General features: G+C 41.5%; 2 protein-coding genes across 7 annotated transcripts in view; one reads left to right on the top strand and one right to left on the bottom strand.

The window, feature by feature from the left end:
• Positions 1-16,074, top strand: part of LOC137135671 (probable E3 ubiquitin-protein ligase HECTD4) — a 37,038-nt gene extending 20,964 nt beyond the window's left edge. For 5 of the 6 annotated variants that reach the window (XM_067520080.1, XM_067520084.1, XM_067520082.1 and 2 more), the window contains 36 exons: positions 50-232; positions 347-511; positions 605-774; positions 859-974; positions 1,095-1,198; positions 1,455-1,616; positions 1,737-1,885; positions 2,005-2,084; positions 2,361-2,524; positions 2,701-2,938; positions 3,073-3,209; positions 3,301-3,427; positions 3,683-3,820; positions 3,936-4,072; positions 4,190-4,350; positions 4,442-4,623; positions 4,714-4,919; positions 5,024-5,154; positions 5,260-5,465; positions 5,565-5,744; positions 6,029-7,428; positions 7,565-7,772; positions 7,861-8,084; positions 8,352-8,497; positions 8,583-8,686; positions 9,541-9,664; positions 10,123-10,313; positions 10,488-10,634; positions 10,738-10,857; positions 10,963-11,118; positions 11,235-11,338; positions 11,615-11,836; positions 11,924-12,090; positions 12,261-12,456; positions 12,707-12,929; positions 13,962-16,074. In XM_067520080.1, coding sequence (XP_067376181.1) covers positions 50-232; positions 347-511; positions 605-774; positions 859-974; positions 1,095-1,198; positions 1,455-1,616; positions 1,737-1,885; positions 2,005-2,084; positions 2,361-2,524; positions 2,701-2,938; positions 3,073-3,209; positions 3,301-3,427; positions 3,683-3,820; positions 3,936-4,072; positions 4,190-4,350; positions 4,442-4,623; positions 4,714-4,919; positions 5,024-5,154; positions 5,260-5,465; positions 5,565-5,744; positions 6,029-7,428; positions 7,565-7,772; positions 7,861-8,084; positions 8,352-8,497; positions 8,583-8,686; positions 9,541-9,664; positions 10,123-10,313; positions 10,488-10,634; positions 10,738-10,857; positions 10,963-11,118; positions 11,235-11,338; positions 11,615-11,836; positions 11,924-12,090; positions 12,261-12,456; positions 12,707-12,929; positions 13,962-14,098 — 7,005 coding nt within the window. In that variant the 3' untranslated portion in view covers positions 14,099-16,074. The remainder of the gene's footprint in view (positions 1-49; positions 233-346; positions 512-604; positions 775-858; positions 975-1,094; positions 1,199-1,454; positions 1,617-1,736; positions 1,886-2,004; positions 2,085-2,360; positions 2,525-2,700; positions 2,939-3,072; positions 3,210-3,300; positions 3,428-3,682; positions 3,821-3,935; positions 4,073-4,189; positions 4,351-4,441; positions 4,624-4,713; positions 4,920-5,023; positions 5,155-5,259; positions 5,466-5,564; positions 5,745-6,028; positions 7,429-7,564; positions 7,773-7,860; positions 8,085-8,351; positions 8,498-8,582; positions 8,687-9,540; positions 9,665-10,122; positions 10,314-10,487; positions 10,635-10,737; positions 10,858-10,962; positions 11,119-11,234; positions 11,339-11,614; positions 11,837-11,923; positions 12,091-12,260; positions 12,457-12,706; positions 12,930-13,961) is intronic. The other variant, XM_067520083.1, reaches the window with a different exon arrangement.
• A 1,370-nt stretch (positions 16,075-17,444) lies between these two features.
• On the bottom strand, positions 17,445-20,431 carry LOC137136779 (L-serine dehydratase/L-threonine deaminase-like). The gene is made up of 8 exons (XM_067522468.1): positions 20,294-20,431; positions 19,844-20,000; positions 19,636-19,675; positions 19,404-19,543; positions 19,049-19,140; positions 18,631-18,858; positions 18,406-18,530; positions 17,445-18,289 (listed from the first exon to the last, which is right to left on the bottom strand). The coding sequence occupies exons 2-8, from the start codon at positions 19,994-19,996 to the stop codon at positions 18,096-18,098; spliced, it is 972 nt and encodes a 323-aa protein (XP_067378569.1). The 5' UTR covers positions 19,997-20,000; positions 20,294-20,431; the 3' UTR covers positions 17,445-18,095.
• Between the last annotated feature and the right edge of the window lie 555 nt (positions 20,432-20,986).

The following is a 20,986-nucleotide window of genomic DNA, read 5'->3' as shown; positions in this document are numbered from 1 at the left end:
ATATCGTTGATCGTAAGACTAATATATTTTACCTTGCATTTTGTGATAGGTGCTCTCTCGGGCTCTAATGTTTATCCCTCAGCTAGGGAAGTATGCTGAAAGTATTTTGGAGAATGGCAGCAGCAGTGGCAGGAAACTGGCTAAGCTGCAGGCCATTGGCAGGCAGGCTGTTGCTGCACTCTGTGCCCTTGGAGGCTTCAAAGAAACTATTAAGATTGGCTCTGAGGTCCAGGTTAGTAAAAACAGTGGAAATGCATCCTAGGTAAATGCACTTTAACATGTCATTATCTTTTTTAATGGAAGGATTTGAATGTTAACTGCAGGCATATTCGCTGTGATTCTGCAGGTAGTCGGTAAAGGAGTGCTAGGAAGTGTGGGTATAGTTATGTCCATAAATGAGCAGGAGGGCATTGCTACCGTCAAGTTTCCCTCTTGTGAGTACAGGAGAACTTGCAAAGCTTCGGACATCCTGACCGTACCTATATCACGTCTCTGCACTCCCAGATCTGAGGTAAGAATTGTAGCTTTATACACATTATCCATATTTTAATAAAACTAACAATGACAATCTCACTTTTTTCTCACTTTAAATTAAACCCAACAGGCTCTTCCACTCTACAAGCTCTCAATCACAGAAAAGGTGGTACAAGCAGTGCAGTCCATGCTTCTACCACAGGAGGGCAGTCTCTCTATTCACACTTCTTTACCAGCCACAGGAGATGGCTCTAGCCCAGTAATGGCTGCAGTGCGCTTGTTGGCTGAAATTAGAACCAGGTTAGTAAATGTCTGCCTATTATCTTGAAAAAATGACATAATATTGTAGATTACATTAAAATCAGGTGATTGATGTTTTTTCAGGGCATGTCTGGTAATGGCCCAGCTCCTGGAGGACAGCTCCTTTTGTGAAGAGTTCATCCAGCAGTGTCCTGCTACTGTTGAGGTTCTCAATTTGGTTGCCCAGGAATGCAGCCCTGGTAAGCATGGCACATCATTTGAGCACCCAATATTTCTCACATACAGTGTGTGTGTGTGAGTGTGTGTATTTGGACTGTTCAACTGCAAAGCTGTGTGTTATTTCTCTGTACCTTGTCCAGGAGAGCGTCTTGGCATGGTTGAGGCTCAATGTGAAAGGGTGAGAATGCTGTACCGGGACTGTGCTCGCCCGCCTCCACCACCACTGCAGACAGACAGACGTCAGGTGGGAGTCACCAAGTTTAAAAAGACCAACACGTGAAAAAAAATCCCATTTAATATAACATAAATGCAGCAGGATGTAGGATGCACTAGATGTAGCATAACTTCTTTGAACTTTTTAACTCATTAACAGCTACTGGAGTAATTATAGTCTGAAATTAAGACTATTGCTTCAAGACTGTATGCACTCAGAAACCTTTAAAGACATTTTGATCTTTCAAACAGTCAGACTCATCCCTTTGATGTGCTTGCCTCACCAGCCCAAGGAGATCACTTGGTGTCCATCCAGAGTGTTCCCTCCAGTCCGTGCCTGCATGTTCTCATCCCGTCTGACCTCTGTCACCTTCTTAGCTGATCCAAGTGCTGGAGGGGGACTGCCCAGAGGCACCTTTATCTATGCCACCTCCCCTGTACCAGTTCAGGTGGGTACATCACAGTGGAATGAAGTCTTGCAATAATGTTTATTCAAACATAAAATGAAATAAAATTCTGCACAAATACTGCAGCCTACTCAGAATCTGTACTTCTGTCTTTCCTTGAAGGCGCCGTCCTTTTACTGGGAGATAGAAATTGTCTCCTATGGAGACTCTGAGGAGGACAGTGGCCCAATTGTGTCCTTTGGTTTTGCCACTGAGGCAGAGAAAAGAGATGGAGCTTGGACCAACCCTGTTGGCACATGTCTATTTCATAAGTAGGTTAACCTAAAAGTACCTCTGAGAGCCTCCATCTTTTCCCCACTGCTCTGTCTCTGACTTGAGAGCTGACTGCTATCCTTCTCTTGTGTTTCTGTCTCCTCTTTGTCTGTGTCAGTAATGGTAGGGCAGTGCATTATAATGGCTCCAGTCTTTTGCAGTGGAAGAGTGTCAGGCTGGATGTGGCTCTACTTCCTGGTGAGACAGGAGACAATACATGTTTATCACCATATAATATGTGCAAGCTCTTTGGTTTGATTTACTCATCTTAGAAATCCATACAGCAATGAATGTTATGGATTTAAACAAAACTTTAAAGCATTGTACCTTATTTGGCTGCTCTTTCAAAAAGCTATTTGGCAAGCACATCTTGCTTCTTTAACCCAAGCTATATACCATTAACACATGTTTAAATATGCCATTTCCTGATAACATTAAGTCATTCCTGAAATTATGCTATGTACATTACTACAGGTGACGTGGCTGGAATAGGCTGGGAGCGTTCTGAGGGCACACCTCCACCCCCTGGTCAGGCCCCTAAAGGCAAGGTCTACTTTACCTACTGTGGCCAACGGCTCAGCCCCATTCTTGAGGATGTAGCAGGTGGAATGTGGCCACTGGTACACATTCAAAAGAAAGTAGGTTTTTGCTAGCTAAAATGTAACATTTGAACTGTAGTGAAGCCATTATAAAACTAAATTCAACACTCGTATTGTAATTTTTTTTATATCATTTTCTTTGGTGCTTCAGTTTTCTTTCTGGATTAATGTGCATAATGTCCTTTGTTTTTCTTTTTTTGTGTGTTTGTGTGTAGAACTCAAAGATCCGTGCCAATTTTGGAAACAGGCCTTTTGCATATGCAGAAGGCCAAGCACACAGAAATGCAGCGGACTTGTGTGTAGACCTTGCAGAAGAAATAAGTGCAAATTTTGAAGCACTGCCCTTTGCAATGGCTTCAGATAGTGATAATGATGCAGGTGCAAGTGTTACTTCAGACTCTGGTTCCCATGGACCCCCTTGTCGAATTGCAGCTGTTGCAGTTCCCCAGCAGCGTATGTTTATCAGCTTCATTTCAGCTTCAACCTAAAATGTGTGTTTTTTTTTTTTTCGTTTTTTTTCTTTTTCTACAATTTAGGTGGCATGTTTTAAAGTCTGCATTTTCTGTTTGGCTTTTCCACTGATACAGAGTACAACAGTGACCTCTCATGCCATTACAAGGTTGAGTTAAGCTATGAGAACTTTGTCACCTCTGGGCCCGAACCACATCCTCCACCCATCGCAGATGATGAGAGTGATGATGAAGACGATGATGATGTTCCAAGGGTGAATGAAGCCTCTGGCTCTTTACATTGAGTTTAAGAATGTTGTGTGCATATACTTTTATCCGTCACTTTTGATTTACCTTTGACATTAGGAGGATCACTATGCCTTGCTGGTCAAAGCCTGGGAGACCAAAGTGTTTCCTACCATTCGTAGGCGGTTCCGTAACGAGGCTGAGAGGAAATCTGGCCTGGACCAAATCAAAGGAGCTTTGCAGCTGGGTAAAGTCTAGTGTAGAACAAAGCAATTTACTATAACGTAAAACATTTCAGTTTATTTTTTCATTTTAGTAAGACTGGTAATGAATAGCTCAGTAGATCCCTAACTTTAAAGGTATTATAAAAATGGTTTGAAAGCATTTTTGTTTTTGAATTGAGCTAGATCTGTTTTTTAAATGAATGACTGACTAAACTATGCACTCTTTTTGAGTCAGTTAGGTTATTGTTTTCAGCTTTTGTGTTTTTCATTTGCAACAGGCATGGTTGACATTGCACGACAGACAGTGGAGTTCCTGTATGAAGAGAACGGAGGTATCCCTCGTGACCTATACCTCCCAACTATTGAGGATATCAAGGAGGAGGCCAACAAGTTCACTATAGACAAAGTTCGCAAAGGTACCATTCTCCTACATCACTATGCCAACTTGAAATCTACATTTAAGAAACATTGTAAGCATACTATTTTTGTAGTTTCACCTCACCTTCACAATAACCTGCTTTTACAACACAGGCTTGACTGTGGTCATTCGATGTCCTGACAGCAACAATACCAATAGCACTACAGGGGGAACTGCACTGCCAAAGTTTGCTATCCGGGGAATGTTGAAGACTTTTGGCTTGCATGGGGTAGTGCTGGATGTGGACACTGTGAGTGCAATATCTAATGCTTCAGTGCTTTGTACCTTCATTCTTACATGATTCCACCAGGTGCGCTAAGTGCCGTGTCAGGTATTGGTAAACTAACTTGTGCTTGTGTGTATTCAGCTGAATGAGCTGGTACAGGTGGAAACCTACCTGCGCAGTGAGGGGGTGCTGGTGAGGTACTGGTACCCTATTGAGATGCTGGAGCGCCCACCTGCTGGATCTCGACGCACTGCGGCCAATGGCTTGGTTTCACTTGACAGTAGCAACATTCAGATTCACAGGTAACCTATTATCCCATCAGGGATGAACTTGATTTACATAGAGGTTATCCTGCACCTGTACTGGTCATGTCTATTTTATTGCTAAATTCAGGGAACTGCTTCGCTGTGAGAGTGCACTGGCTCGGTTGTACTGCCGTATGGCCTTGCTTAACATCTTTGCCCCCAAGAATCCCCACACCTTCACTCGTCTCTTTCACATACCTGCCATTCGTGACATCACTCTGGAACATTTGCAGCTTCTGTCCAATCAGTTGCTGGCTCCACCCCTCCCTGGTGAGTATGAATCCTGTGGGTAATTGGATGTGGTGTAAATGTTTTTTTTGGTTTGTGTATTCAGTGCTGCATTTTTGTTCTTTATTTCAGATGGCACTATTAGTTCAAGTTCTATCCTGTTGGCCCAGTCATTGCTTCATAACCTCCAGGGCCAAAGCTGCTCCCCGACAGAACTGTTTTATCAGGGCAATGCTCAGCCCATCCGGGAGTGGTTGACAGTGGCTATCACCAGAGCATTGCATCAAGGAGAAGAAAGTTTATTGGAGCTGACAAAGCAGATCTGCTGCTTCTTACAGGTCAGCTATGCCAGTCACTGCTGGAATTAATAAACTTGGCTCCAGATGTGTATGCATTTTGTAAAGTGGATAAATTACTCTTATAATTCTGTTAACTTTGACAGAATGCACCAGAGCAGTTTACATCTGAGGAGTTTCCTGTGACAGAGTCAAAAGTTAGCATGGATGTCAGCTTCCCAGGTGCTGCATTTGTTGTTGTGTCCTGCAAGGAGAGCCAGCTAGGCTGCCGCAAAGAGTGAGTTAGTTTGTTTTATCAGCAATTCAGGGTAATCACAGATTTCTATTTATCGATTGTTGGTTGAATTCTTTTAATTATCTCCTGTCTTGTGCACTCTATTAGCTCAAGTATGTACAAGGCTCCTTGGGCTCGAGTCATGGTGTATGGCCTGGGTCACAAAGTTCGAAGAAATGGCCAGCTAAATCTGATGGAAGCTGTGTGTTATCCTCTGGATGCTTCCCCTACCAACACAGGCCTTACTCCCCCCCCCACCACCAACCAGTACCCCTCTGTTATCATCCCCACTGATAAGGTTAACATCAGACTGGGTGAGTAACTGTTTCCCAAAAGGAAATTCACACATGCTGCTTCAGCTTTTTATAAAATAACATTATCCAGAAATTAACATCCCATTGCGTTGATTGTAGGTGTATCACCCCCCCCTGGTGCGATAGTAGTGTTGCACTCCTTGCCACTGGAGTTTCCTCTGGCTATGGCTTTTGCTGAACAGCTGTTGACATGGAAACTGGGAGAAAGCAGTGAACGCTCAGAGGATGAACTGGATACAGTGCCCCCGTCTGTGTTGCTGCAGGTGGTAGAACTCCTAGGTAGGTTGAACGGCCATTATTGTAACCCTTATTGAGACTTAATGCACTAACCAGTTTGGGTACAGTAAACTGGTCACCCGCAACATTAGCACCACCTGATAGTTTTAATGTTGTGGATAGAGGTCAGCATGGACACTGACTGATCTGTAGCTACTCAGCCCCATGTGCAGCAGTGATGTTCAATTTGTCATAAAATGACTTAGAACTTCATAAAAGTATACAAAACATGAAAAGATACTTCCAAAAAAAATCCAGGTTTCAGTGTTTTCGTATTGTTGTTTTAGGTGGCTTACTTTGGACCACTGATCTGACTCCCTCCATCAAAGAACTAATCTTTCACTTGTTAGCTGAACTTTTGCGGAAGATTCATCATTTAGAACAGCGCAAAAGCCCTGCTGGCCTTTCAAGCTCCATTGCACTGCTGCTTAACCCTTGCCTTGCGGTGCTTATGGCCATGCAGACTGAACTCCGTAAGCTTTACGACCGGGAGACTCAAGCATGGACCACTGGCGGAGCCGGTGCCGGGGGGTCTTCATCTGGAGGTATTGCTTTGGTTCTGGGGGCAGAGCAGAGCCGGTTCTCCACTTACTTCCATGCTCTGATGGAAGTATGTCTGGCAGTGGCAGAGGTGACACTCCCTCTTAATGTTGGTGGGTCGTCAGTGGGAGCATTGTCCTCCACCAGCGCCCCTAACCTTAGTGACTCCTCTTCATCCTCGTCATCATCCCCAGGCCAGACACCACAAAGCCCAAGTCTGCTATCCAAGCGCAAGAAGGTGAAGATGAAGCGTGAGAGAGCAGCAGCTGCAGTGGCAGCTGCAGTTTCAGGGAAACGGGGAAGTGGAGGTGCACGTTTGTCAGAGAGTGATAGTGCCCTACTGAACATGGCAGGAAGCAAACCTGAGGATATGCTATGGTTCCACCGCTGCCTCACTTTACTAATGATCCTACGACATCTTGCTAATAAAGACCCACAAGGCTTAAGTGTAACCAGTGATGCAGTGACAGATGCCTGTCAGGCTCTAGTGGGTCCCACTGCCCACAGTCGCCTACTGGTGCTCTCAGGTATCCCCACGCACCTGGAGGAGACGGTGGTTCGAAACGCTATCCGCAGGGCTTGCAACGCACATGGAGGCCTCTTCAAAGATGAAATCTTCATTCCTTTGCAGGAAGAAGACCCCAAGAAGCCAAAAAGTGGGGCTGGGGTTTCTAGCCCACAGGATGTCAAAACAGGCCCTGAACCTGAACGCCCTTTCCACAACCACGGAGGTCCAGAGAGTCCTGACAGCTCTAGCAGTGTTACTCCAGCTATGAGTGTGAGTGCTTCAGCTTCTACCAGTCAGACCTCCATCTGTAGCTCCTCTCAGGGCGTCTCTCGAACTGCCAGTGAACTTTCTGTTGATCAGGAGCTGTTAGCTGTTCCACCCCCCACTCCTGCTGCTGCAGCATTGGCTGTTACGTACCCCCAGCAGGGCCCCCAAGACCCCCAGACTGTTTCTAGTCAGGAGAGTCTGGATACCTCACTGTGTAGCACAGGAAGCCTGGGTAGTCTTGGCAGCTTAGGGGAGCCTCTCGACAGTGCAGAGACTCCATCAGTGTCAGATGGGGGCTCTATGCACACAGTCACCTCACTGGAAAGCAACGCAGTTACGTCCAGACCCATCAAGGGTTATGCTGTTATCGAGGTAGGTTAATCGAGAAAATTTGAATTTAATTTGACTTGATCCAATACTATTGTTATTATTATTTGTATTTTAAGATTATTATTATTATTATTATTATTATTGTGTTTTGTTTTGTTTTTTGTTTTTGTTTTTTAAGGTTCGTGCTCGAGCCAAGGTGGAAAAAATCCGTGCAAGTCTTTTCAACAGCAGTGACCTGATTGGCTTGTCGAGTTTGGAAGGTGAAGAGGAGCTAATGGAGCTGACCAATGAGGAAATCCTCACAGCCTCCAGTGTTAACCAAAGTCTGTTTGACACACAGGGAAGCTCCGCACTAGAAGACTACTTCTTGGACAAGTCAATCAGAGGTTGATGTTTGATTGGATATTTCTTACTTTGCACAGTGAACTTAGATCTGCCAGGTTTAAATGTGATGATTTGTCTCTGTTTGTGAAGGTGACAAGCTTGTACTCGGAGCCCGAGATGTCCTCACAGATATTTTTAAGAGCTGTGTACACTCGGAGCAGATGCTCAGCCTCACACCTGCCAAGCCAGTTAAAGTGTCTGACATTTACCTCAGCAAAGAACAGATGAACTGTCAGACACCTGGCAACCTACTGCATACTTTCTTCACTAATGTCCGACCTCCCAAGAAGTTACTTGAAGACCAACTTACTCAGGTATACAGCAAGTGGTGTAAAGCATTGCACTGTTTGCATGTAAAATAATTTTAGCATCCAGTCTTGTCTGTTGTCCAAAATTATCCAATAATCCTATCTGGCACGTGTTACATGAATTCTCAGCTGGTTCATGGACCACTTCCACATAACCACAAATAGATAAAACTTTTTTTTCCCAGTACATTCACTTTCAAAACGTGCATTTTATGTGTTTATTTAGATTCTAAGAAGGTAGAATCTAAATATGCATTTTATGTGTTTATTTAGATTCTAAGAAAGTATGGGACTCCCAAGCCCAATAAGAACAAGTACAACAAGGCAGGAAAAGAGCAGCATCAAGGCAAAGTTGTAAGCACCAAGAGGCCCATAACCAAACCTCCCACAAAAGAAAAGTCTGTGCTTAATAGTGTCAGGTGAGTCATTTTGCACACAACCTGTTAAAGCTCAGGTTTGGGTGCATCTACACTTTTAAATCTGTTGATCTCTTGCCCCTGCCAGGACTGCATTGAGTGAGAAAAAAACTGTCCTGAAGCCAAAATCTCCTGAGAAAGCCAGACCTGATGAGAAAGACGTGGAAAAGTCCCCTGCTAAGAAAACTGAAGGTTGGCATTTATTACACTATTAGAGCTGGAAAATGTGGATTTTCTGATTAATGATGATTCTCCTTTGAACAAATCAGTAGTGATTCATAGAATCCAAATGTTCTGAGTATACAGTTGTTGTATGCAGATCAATTAGGGCTGCCGGTGTGAATTATTAAATACTTTGTGAGAATCTACAGTAGTTATTAAAAAAAATCTATTTTTAGTTTAAGTAAGTAAGTAGATGGAAGCTGAGAATATATTCTGTGCATGCTGACCTTTAGCAGTTTACAGGGCTGTCGTGGTTCAGGTTGGTCAGTTGACGGCGGTAAATCTAGAGAATGCATCTACAAGAAGAATAGAGTAATTCTAGATTAATTCTAGAATTTGTGAACAAAGTGTCATTTCAACTTTTTTCAATCTGTGAGGAGCTAATGCTAACTAAGTAGCTGAAGCTGTCTACAAACATCAGCGTGATGTCTGGTCAACACAAACACTGCAGATAAATTACCATTTGCACCTGCTGCTGACAGTCCATGTGTGGGATAGCATTGTTTTACATACGCACCTACTTCATTCTTTCTCAACTGTCTTGCCACTGTCTGCCTAAATACATAGTAGTAGTAATGTATTGTTTTAGTCATTTACATTTGCTTAGGAAAATTTGTCCTTGTTCTCCAGGTTTTTAATCAGGAAATGTTACAGTTTAGCCTATATAAACTATACACAATTTAATATTGAAGAAAGCAACAAGTATAAAAGCATTGTATGAATTGAAATTAAATTGAAAATTGAGTCCTGTCTTTAAATCTGGAGCACTAAGATGCCTTACATGCAACGTTGTGTTGTGTTTTGTTTTGTTTTGTTTTTTTAAGTCCCAGAAGAAAAGTACCTGACATTGGAAGGCTTCCATAAATTTGCTGTTGACCGTGTCAAGCAGGACATTCGCAGTGTCTGGAGGGCAATTTTGGCTTGTGGTTATGACCTCCACTTTGAAAGGTAATGTTGGGAAAGCCAGAACTCAAGACTGTATTATCCAAAACACTGTCACACATACAGTAAATAGGCTTTCTGGAAACTTTCGAAATGATTTTAAAAAATTTATAACTTCTGCTTTCCAATTATATAACCACAGAATCCTGTTTTTTAATGGCTCTCAGCAATCTTTTTGAGTTTCACACTTCTAGCCATTCAAGTTCAATGCACCAATGCTTGTATTTCCCTGATTACCTAAAAAAGGATTACAGTTTAGAGGGATACAATATTCTACATCCTATCAATCTATTACTCAATGAAGGACAGTTTCTGATTAATATTCATCCAACACAACAAATCAGTTGTGGAAGGCCATTTGATGTAAAAACTCAACGTGCTGAACACGTTCTGCTGTGGGGGACCCCTGAACGGACCAGCCAAAAGCCGTTGATCTGTTTAACAGCTGTTGTTTTTTCTATCAGGTGCACCTGTATAGATACTCGTCATGCCCAGAAGGCTAGCAGGAAGTGGAGCTTGGAAATGGATGTGGCATTGGTGCAATACATCAACAGGCTGTGCCGTCACCTGGCCATCACACCGGCCAGACTACACCCCCATGAAGTCTACCTGGATCCCAGTGATACTGCTGATCCTCGTGTGGCCTGCCTGCTAAGTAAGAAACTGTCAGAAAGTCTGGCTTACTTTTCTTCCAGTGGCATGATTGTGTGAATCAGTTGTACTATTTAGTAAAAATGAAATAGATATTGAACATTTGTTTTTGCTTTATAGCTCACATTTGCATGCTGCTCTGTCAGTTATATATTCCTTTGTAACCATGTTTTTCCAGATGCACCTGTAGAGAGCCTGCGCTTGCGCTTTGCTCTTTTGCAGTCCCTAAACAACACCCTGGAGAGTTTCTTCTTGCCACTAGTGGAGCTAAGGCAGACACATACGTATCAGAACAGCATTGCAGCACTGTTAAGTGAAGCCAAGGGTGAGACAAATCTCAAAAACCTACTGTCTGAACTAGACAGACACTAGCAGATCTTAATATTTTACCCTATTTCTTTAATTTCTTCTATCCTAATTGGTTACAGGTTTAATCTTCTATGACACTAAGGTGACAGTAATGAACAGAGTACTGAATGCCACAGTACAGCGAACAGCTGACCATGCTGCCCCAGAGATTACACTTGACCCTTTAGAGATTGTAGGAGGTAGGCAATCCTCTTTACTTCTTTACTTTACTTCACTCCATACAAGTTTTTTTTTATTTTACATTTCTCATAAAAATTAAGTAACCTTTCTTTTTGTTCCCTTAGGTGAGATCAGATCATCAGAGAACACATATTTCTGCCAAGCAGCACGGCAGCTATCTTGCGTCCCATCATCTCAGCTTTGTGTGAAACTCGCCAGTGGAGGAGACCCAACTTATGCCTTTAACATCCGCTTCACTGGAGAGGAAGTCCATGGCACAAGTAAGAATTTCTCCTTCAAGTCCTTTTCTGTACTGCCTGGCAGTTTTTTTTATTATTATTATTATAAAGTTGCTTTTCCTTATCTTACTGTAGTTTTGATAATTGTTTCATTCCAGGTGGCTCCTTCAGACACTTCCTTTGGCAGGTGTGTAAGGAGTTACAGAGTTCTGCTCTTTCACTGCTGCTGCCCTGCCCCAGTGCTGCAGCCAACCGTAACAAGGTAAAGTTTTTCAGTATGTGGTATTTTTCAGCATGTCCTGATTTTGAAAGTTTTGTTTAACAATATATAGATATAGCCTGAACTCTTATTGTTTGCTATAAAACATTACAATGAAAAGGTTTGAGTTAGAAAACAATTTGGTGTAATCAAAGGAGGACGTTTTGGAGTTCAAAATACTGAAACTTCTCACTTTTTATTGCTAAGAAACATCTGGTACAACAAAATGAAAGACTCATGGTGTTCTATAAATTCTATTTTTTTTGTTCCTTTCCTCAGGGGAAGTACATCCTGACTCCATGCCCTATCAGCTATGCAGAGGAACAGTTGTTGCACTTCTTTGGACAACTACTCGGCATAGCCATCCGTGCGGATGTGCCACTTCCTTTGGACCTACTAGGCTCTTTTTGGAAGGGTCTTGTGGGTGAGCCCCTCGACCCAGAGCAAGACCTGCAGGAAGCTGATGTGCTCACCTACAACTATGTCAAAAAGTTTGAAAATGTATGGGACCAGTAGTGAATACCCAATGTGTTTAATTGTTAATACCATGGTTCTGCTGAACTTTGCATTTGTCCTATCCTGCTGCAGGTGAGTGATGAGACAGAGCTGGAGACCCTGTGTGCTGAGATCTCTTCTCAGCATCATTCAGGAGAAAGTCCAGACTCCCCTAGCCGACCCTGCTGCACTTTCAGCTATGTCACTATGACTGGTGAGGAGGTAGAGCTTTGTCAAGGAGGTCGCAGTCTCACTGTCAGGTACAGGAAACTTACCAGCTAATTGCTCATGTCTTTGTTGACTGTGGTTGACCCAAAATAACTTAATGCAGTTACAATGTTCTTCAAAACCATATTTACCTTTCATCTCAAGCACTCTGCAATCTGTATTTATTCAGAAGTTATCGTGTGCTACTTTTGTTTGTGTTAAGCTGGGAAAATAAGGATGTGTATGCCCGAGCTGTGCGGAGTCTTCGTCTGAGGGAGCTGCAGAACACTGAGTGCATGACAGCAGTGCATGCAGGGCTGGGCTCCATCATTCCCCTGCAGCTCCTCACCATGCTCAGCCCCCTAGAGTTGGAGCTGCGCACCTGCGGCTTGCCTTACATCAACCTGGAGTTCCTCAAGGTGAAGCATATATTTGTGTGAACTCTCTTTTTACCACGTTACAAAGCAAGTGGAAACATTTCCCGCAAATATGTCTAATGCGACTCACATTACAGATATTTCAGTAATTTGTAATTGAAGTATGTTTTTATTTTTGGTATATATGTTATGTATGTATGTATTGAAAGGGCTTTCAACCTTTAGCCAGACTCATCTGTTTCAGAATTTACATTACAAAACACTGAGTAGATTGTACCGTCTCCCTTTGTAGGCTCACACCATGTACCAAGTGGGTCTGATGGAGACCGATCAGCACATAGAGTTTTTCTGGACTGCCCTAGAGATGTTCACTCAGGAGGAGCTATGCAAGTTCATCAAGTTTGCTTGCAACCAGGAGCGCATCCCCTTTACCTGCCCCTGCAAGGATGGTGGGCCTGACACAGCCCATGTTCCTCCATATCCAATGAAGATTGCCCCTCCTGATGGAGCTGCAGGTAATGGCAAAATTTAACCAAACGTCACTGGACAGTTTTGTTAAGACTTTGTTGTACTTTGCTGTAGTAGGGGGTTTCATTGTAAACAAGTATATGGGTAGCTTACAAATGCAGAGAGTGGGTCAGAGATAGTTTGTGTAGTATACCAAATGTCATTACCAGGTAAGGCAGTTTGCATATAAACACTAGGAAGTTTACAAGGACAAAGCGAGTGATGAAATCAAGTGGTAGAGTGGAAGACGATAGGAGGCAATGAACAAATATAACAAGGATATTGTCAAGTCTGTGTTAGTTCAAATGTCCACTTACTGGTCACTTAATTAGGTACTCCTCTGCCATTAATTCCCCTTTTACAAGGTAATAAGGTCAGGAAGGTGATCATTCTAGTCTGTGTTTATTATTGAGTTCATAGTGGGTGGTGGAGTTGTAATTGAGTGCCTTATCTTCAGTTCTAATGTTTAACTACGATGGCCAGAACATTAGTGAAAATGTGGCAAGTGTATATTCCTCATCGGATAAGGGCATCTACCATCTACCTATCTGGATGATGCTACACTTAGTGCTAATGGTGGTTTTAAAGTAATTTATCAAATTTTACAACATTAGACAGACTTTAAACATGTTTGTGTCCTTGACTGTGGCAAATAACATGTCACAAAGCAATTGTAAATGCTTTGCATGTGGGCTGATATTCAGCATTTCCATGTAGGAAGATGCACTGTTAGATTTCTGATGTGCAAGCATCATATCTTTTGCAGCAGCAGGATCCATCAGAAACAAAAAGTCAGTATTTAGAATTGTAGGCTGTAAACAAACAGTTTAAAGTTGACTAGAGATGACTTAGCTTTACACTCATATTCACATACGTAGTTCAACTCTACAAGTTTAAGATTATGTAGGAAATGCCTGCAGAGACAGTACCTCATCGGCCTTCTGCAGTACCATGTAATACTTTGATGGTAACATGTCTAACAAGATGTACGGGGGTTTGGGTGAGGTTGTAATACACCTTAGTGTTTTTCTGCTCTCTAGGTCAGCCAGACTCACGTTACATTCGTGTGGAAACCTGTATGTTTATGGTGAAACTGCCCCAGTACACATCTTTGGATGTGATGCTGGAGAAGCTGCGATATGCCATCCACTACCGCGAGGACCCTCTCAGCGGCTAAGAAGACTTGACAACCCAACGTTCCCGAACACGTATACCTGCCCCTCGCCAGCATCCTACCTGTCTTACTTTTGTCCCTTTCATTTCTACAACCCCACATTCCTGGACCTTCCTCTGAGACAGACCACAGTTTCATATGCTCTGCTGCTCCAACATAACTAATTAGTTTTGTGTTATTTTATTTTATTGCTGCATGTTTATCCCTACTTTTTTTCAAATCAAATTTACACAAAAAAGACATTTTGTGATTATGCTAGATGAATATGATTTGAGGAGTTTCAGAAAGCTAATCTGACTTTATAAAGACACTGAAGAAAACGTCTGTTCTGGTTGCACTGATTTTTGCGGATGGCATTGAAGTGAAACAACTGTGACATTTTTTTGTTGTTAACCTTGTACCTGTCTTTAACTTTAACCAAGGGTTCAACAAGTTTCAGTCAAGTTAACAGGATGACTTCAGATCAGCACTTTACAGCTGCAAGTTCAATCCAAGATTGCTGAACTCTCTTTTAGTACTGAAAGTGTGCTGCTGAAAAGTTGCTGAACTTTGCTTTACTGTGAAGACGACAAACAAACTTTCCTAATGCTTAACCTAGCTGCCTCCTTCTGTCTCCCCTCTGTGGGGATGATGTATCGAAACATGCCTTTGCTGTAGGAGCCACTTTTGATGCTGGTTGTGTGTGTAAAGAAAACCCAAATGATTTCAATAGAATTGTCAGATGTTTGAAGGAGGTACGATTACTATAAAAAGATAAACATGTTTGATGCAGCCTATTTTCACCACGTCAGCTATGAGCAGGCAGATGTGAACAAGTGCTGGACAGGATATAATGTAGTTTACTGCCTGTTTTGAAAATATGAACTGCTAATGGACAAACTAACTTATGCCTATATTAACTGAATACATTTTATTCAAGTCTCTGAAGTGAGGATATTTATGTCATGTAAAAGTCATATTAATTTTAGTTTATGAAATTCTTTTTATTCTTTGATATCCAAGTAGCTGTGGCACCATGGTACTGTAGGTGGGCTAGATTGGATTTCAAGTGATGCCTGATGGTTCCCATATATATTTTCATTTCAGGTTCATGAAACCTGTATTGCTTTGTGAAAATGGGAAGAAGATGGTGTTTTCATGAGCTGCTCTCCCACACCGTTTGTATGCTACTGAATGTGCAACAATCCTCCTTCCACAACATACACAATCTACACACACACACAGGGAGAGCTGCGGTGGCCAATTAATGTGAGTTCTGCCTTTTCAAAGACAGACTGAATTCATTAGACCCATAACCAAATGTTTAGCTTTGTAAAAATTAGGTAAGTAAAAAAATGTAAATAGACTTAAGTTATGTTTGATGGCAGGTATTATTAATTGCTAATTCACTTCACATTTTTGTTTTTGGTTTGCACTACTCTTCTAAAAATGAGCAAACTAGGTGATGTCTGTTGGATATCCAGTTTGTTGTGTTGTTATTTTTTTATGAATTTTGGAAATACCCGTAATCTTATCACCTTTGTCTTGTACTCAGATGGATTCAATTTCTTCTACTCATGGTGAAACATGTTTTCTTGTGTGAGTAAAGTCACCATTTTATTTGGATAAAATTGAAAAACAAGAGAATTGATTGACACATTGGATTGTTGAATTGCTTGCCCATTTTGGTTTAGTTCTGTTGAAGGGTGATATACCGCTGCTACAGGGATGCTCTCTTTTCTTCTATCTCCTCCTTCAAGGGAGTAGACAAGGCTATAAAAAGGACATATCCATACAAAGAGGTGTTGCGATAAAATGTGTGCTGTACATTTACTTGATATTTATTACAATTATTTATGGTTGCATTAACTTAACTTTTACTGTCTTACCTCTGCACATCAGAAAACGTAACATATCTAAAATGGATTATACAGATGTAAAGAATTGGATGACATTTGAGATTTCTGTGTCACAATAAAGAAATGTCTTCATGTAAAAAGTTTCTTTGCCTTTTGTCTCTTATATGGACCTGGAGTTGGACAATACATTTCAGGTTATTTTACTTAACAGAATATTTGAGAGTATAACTCTAACCTCTTAACATATTTCATAATCAATGTTTTTGATTGCAATGCTGGCAAAAAATGGACAACAAGCATTTAACTGACGAGCTTTAGTGGAAACGCCCAAACAGAGAAGCGGTTTTATTAATGATGCTTGTGAAGCCTGTTGTCTCTCCTTCAGGACTTGCTTCTTCATTTCAAACTTTCATTACCACACTACTTCCAGTAAAGCAGTCTGGGCTTGGCCAGGCCTGTCCAAACTGGATCTCTGGTCATGCTTCTCACTGACATTGACCCCCATTGTGTCCTCTTTTCAAAGAAACCCATCTAGGGCATTGAAAGCAAGGTGAAGGACTCTGTCTAGCTACAATGTTTGGTACCTTCATCTTAAAGCTTCCCCTGCCACCTCTTTACTGGCACGTGCACAGGCCTGAGAATAAAGTTACACATGCCAGTAAATTCACACTGGTTCCTGGTAGCTTCCTTCATATGGTACAGTTGTTATAGTTGCTAGAAAATTATTTAAGCTTTAAGTATAGTATACCTTTACTGGAGATAATAATTTCAGGCTCTAGATTAAACCAACTAGATCCTTTATCTAGTGAACCTGGCATAGTCACATCAAAGAGGAGAGCTTACAAACAGTTTAAAATTAAAGCAAGTTTAAACTGATGAAATCAACAATACTTCAATCAGTCAGATATCACTATTCATGTCATATCTTAACTATCTACTCATAACCTCCTTTCTGCTGGAAAAATGAGGATGGTTAAAGAATGGTAAGATCAAAAATGTAAAAATTAGTTGTTATAAGTGTGGAGAGTCTTTTTTTTGACTAAATATTCCAGAATCCCCCTCCATCTCCTCTTACTGTCAGAGCCATGGTGTTCCTCCTATGTGTCGGGTCTTGCACAGTATCTTCTTTTGGTGATTTCCCAGGTATTAGAGACACACAGCTGAAGTAGTTAATTCTTTCTGACTCTTCACTTGTAAAACGGCCCTGTTATGGTTCTAGTTTTGGTTCGATTCCTATTTTCCAGATGGCTTCGGGCATACTGCTATTGTGAGGCCTAAAAGGCTTCCTCGGGTTACCATCAATGTGTTTTTCTGTCCTCTTTGACGCTACACACCCCTAACAACCTGGCCAATTAAGTAATGGGAAGTTTCATTTGATCATGTCAATCACCTGTCCACAGCTTCATTATTCATCATTATTTTTTACTATGTTGTTAAATTGCTGTTCTAGTAAACAGGAAATACATGTAAAGAGGCTCTGTGTGTTGGTTGAATTCACTTCAAAATCAAGATCACATTTTTTATTTTTTTATTTCATATTTATATATCACATTTATAACTTTCATGATTCACTCCATTAGTAATAAAGGATCAGCTAACTTGGCAAACATTTGGAAAGTATTATTCGTATAACTGAATTCCTGTCGGCTTAAAAAACACACATCTTATATACTAAAACACACTTATTTTTCTATGGAAGCTCTTTAGCTTTCATATAAAAAATGCTAAAAGAAAGAGAATCCAGAAGTCCATTAGCATATTGTAAGACTGTTGGTTGAATAGGAAACAGGCAGAGAAGGTTATTAGGATTCACAATGCAAGCTGCAGAATAACAACAATATGCAATTTAATCATTAATTTAATCAATTTAAAATTTCATTTAATATTAAGTTTAAAATGTACAAAAAATCAGAACAACAAACAAGCAATAAAAATGTGTGGGCGTCTAGAGGTCTATTAGTGGTCATCAACTACGTCTACCAAAGCCGCACCTTAATTACCATATTTTTTTTTGTCACATTTGTCAATCTCAGTTCTCAGGAGAATTTCACAGTGTGGAATGAGTCAGTAAATGGAGAAGCGTCATTATTCCTTGACGCTTAGGAACTGAGACCAGCTGATAAAGAAAGAAATAAAAGGTCAGGGAAACCCAAGGTTGCATGCTACATAATACTGAGCTGTTTTTTCAGTCTCAAGAGTTGCTCCAAGCTGATGTTGTTTCCTCCACAAACCACAATGACAACTGGGCCCAGGCACTTTGCCAGTTTGCCCTCGTCCTGCAGCCTTCGAATGACGTTACTGTACACTGCTGCCAGGGCAGCACCACAGGCAGGCTCCACCAGGACCTTCTCATCGTCTGCAGAAAAAGACAATACCAGCAGAAATCTGTCTCACTGATTCTTTTGATTTATACCACTTTTGATCTAGTGTGAACTCGTTCGAGTGTGAACATGTTCGGGTGTGATTATTCACCTACGAAGCGTTCAACAGCTTTCACAGCCTCCTGGTCTGTGACTACCTCTGAGAAAACTGTGTGCTCCTGTACCAGTTTCAGTGTCTGTGCAGAGACCTGTGTCAGGCCCAGTGTGGTTGCCACACTAAAGAGCAAAACAAAAGATTCAGAAAAACTGTTGAATGATAATGTAAGATAATGGCTTGGTACTTGGATGTAACAGAATTCGTGACTGAGTTATATACCTGGTAATAGCAGGTAAAGTGACCAACTCTCCAGCCTGTACAGCTGCATTGAGACTGTGTGCTCCTAAGGTTTCCATGGCTACAATGGGTACGTCAACCCAGTCAGCACGACGCAGTCCCTCTACCACTCCATTCAGCAGGCCTCCACCTCCCACTGACAGCACTATAGCACCTGGCTTCTCCTTCAGATCTTGTGTTAGCTCTTTCACGAGAGACGTGTGTCCTTCCCTGCACACACACAACAATCTTTCCCCGTCAGTTTTCAGAAAAATCATCACTGAAGGAAGGAAACTTTGACTTTTGAGTGGACAATCAGTGCATGCTGCAGCCTGATTTATTTTCTGTTCTCTTCTGGTCTTATCATTAATTCCTCTAATTTTACACTTTTTGAAGTGTGGACAGCATGAGACCTTCTTACCAGATGAGGGGATCATCAAACGGAGAGATAAATATCCAGCCAGGGTTGTTAGCCACAAGGTGTTGTCCATATTCAATGCTTTCATTTAGAGTCTAAAAAAGACAGGGCACACATTATTTCTGTAACATAAAGCCCTACTAATAATTTATTCTCCACTCTCATTGCATTTCTGCCTCTTTCCTTAAATAGTTATTTGAATGTCGTATCCTTTTTTATCCGATTTAGTTTTCTGATCATGTCAATTTTAAATACAAAAATGGCTGAATAATTCGTAATAATTTTCCAGGACATGTAACTTAAATTAACCCCTTTAGTAGTTTACACAACAATTTAGCCACGCAGGATACCAACCCACATTGCCATGAATGACCACAGTGGCACCCTCATCCCTCAACCTCTGCACTGTGGGCACTGGTGTGACACTTGGAACTATAATGGTGGCAGGTACTCCGAGCTGACGGGCAGAGAAAGCTGCCGCCATACCAGCATTTCCCCCTGTTTGGACCAAAAGTGCCAAAGATTACATTCTCAAACACACTGACAAAGCCAAATTTACTTAGTAAATAGTTTTTCTTTTTAATGCTAACCTGAGCAGCAGACAAATCGCTCACACCCTCTCTTGGCCCACTACAAGAAATACAGTACAAAAAAGGGACATAAAAGCACGGATTAGAAACAACAACCCAGAGCTCAAAGATGGCTGGTTCCTTTGGATCAATGCTAATCATCTCAGTGAACTCAGTGAAAATCAGAACAAATCTCACTATCACCAAGATACAGAAAATAATTACTCACAGTTTCACAGAGGTGTCCAATCCCCCTGATCTTAAAAGATCCTGTGGGCTGAGATGATTCCAGCTTGACATAAATAGGGGACCCAGCCACTTTGGTTAGAGGCAGGCTCTGCCTCACTGGTGTAGCCGCATGAAGAGGGTGCTGACACTTCATCTTACTGGGAAACAGACACGCAGAGAAAAACTGTATTTTACATATATATATATATATATATATATATATATATATATATATATATATATATATATATATATATATATATATATATATATATATATATATATATATATAATATTATAATATTATATTAAATTATAAATTTTAACACACCAGCGGGGAAATAGTTCAAAATATCATCGCATAAGAAACATTAACAAATGCAAATCAATTATCAGGAGTGCGTAAAAAAAAATAAGCATAGATGATATTTGAATGCCTGCTTCAGCTTACCACACTCTGATGGAGGACAACAAGCTGTGCCGTAAATAATGACCCACTGGTTGTCACTCCTAAGCCTCTTGAAGTGTATATATACGTGCGTATGTTGTAGATTTACCAAAGGAGGCCCACTTTCAGACCAATCAGGCAATCTGCCACCAGACCCCTCCCCATGCGGCAATGAATGAATGAGGCGGTGACATCCCGCCCATTGAACTTCATCCCATCCGTCAAACAACAAACACCTTTCCGGGATGCCTCATTGTGGCGCTGTAAGTTCTTCCAGACAGCGCTGGTTGGACTCTTTAGTAAATAAAGTTTTTTTTTTACCTCCTGTTGGACTGTTTTAATCAATCGACACACATTTTCTTTCACTCTCTTCATAGAATGTCACCCCCCCCCCCCCGATATAGTCCGCACGCCGTTCATTACACACTCCATCCCCCCTCCCCCCTCCAAAAGGAGGCGCACACACCGCTGCCATTTCCAAAACAGTTGCTACTATTTTGGCATCGGTGCCCAAATACCAAAAGCAGGTTTGGACAGTTGAAACCTGATTGATCCGGTGCTCCAACAGTGTATGCTCCTGTCAACGGGTAAGTGAAGTCTGCAAAAGTCTTATAGGCAGCGGTGGAATGAAGGTATTCAAGCATGTGCACTCATAAAGTAGCTTTAAATTTTCCACTTTATGAGAGGGAGACCTGC

The sequence above is a fragment of the Channa argus genome, chromosome 11, assembly GCF_033026475.1.
Source record: "Channa argus isolate prfri chromosome 11, Channa argus male v1.0, whole genome shotgun sequence".
NCBI classification, from domain to species: Eukaryota; Metazoa; Chordata; class Actinopteri; order Anabantiformes; family Channidae; genus Channa; species Channa argus.
This window is presented reverse-complemented; position numbering and strand designations above follow the sequence as displayed.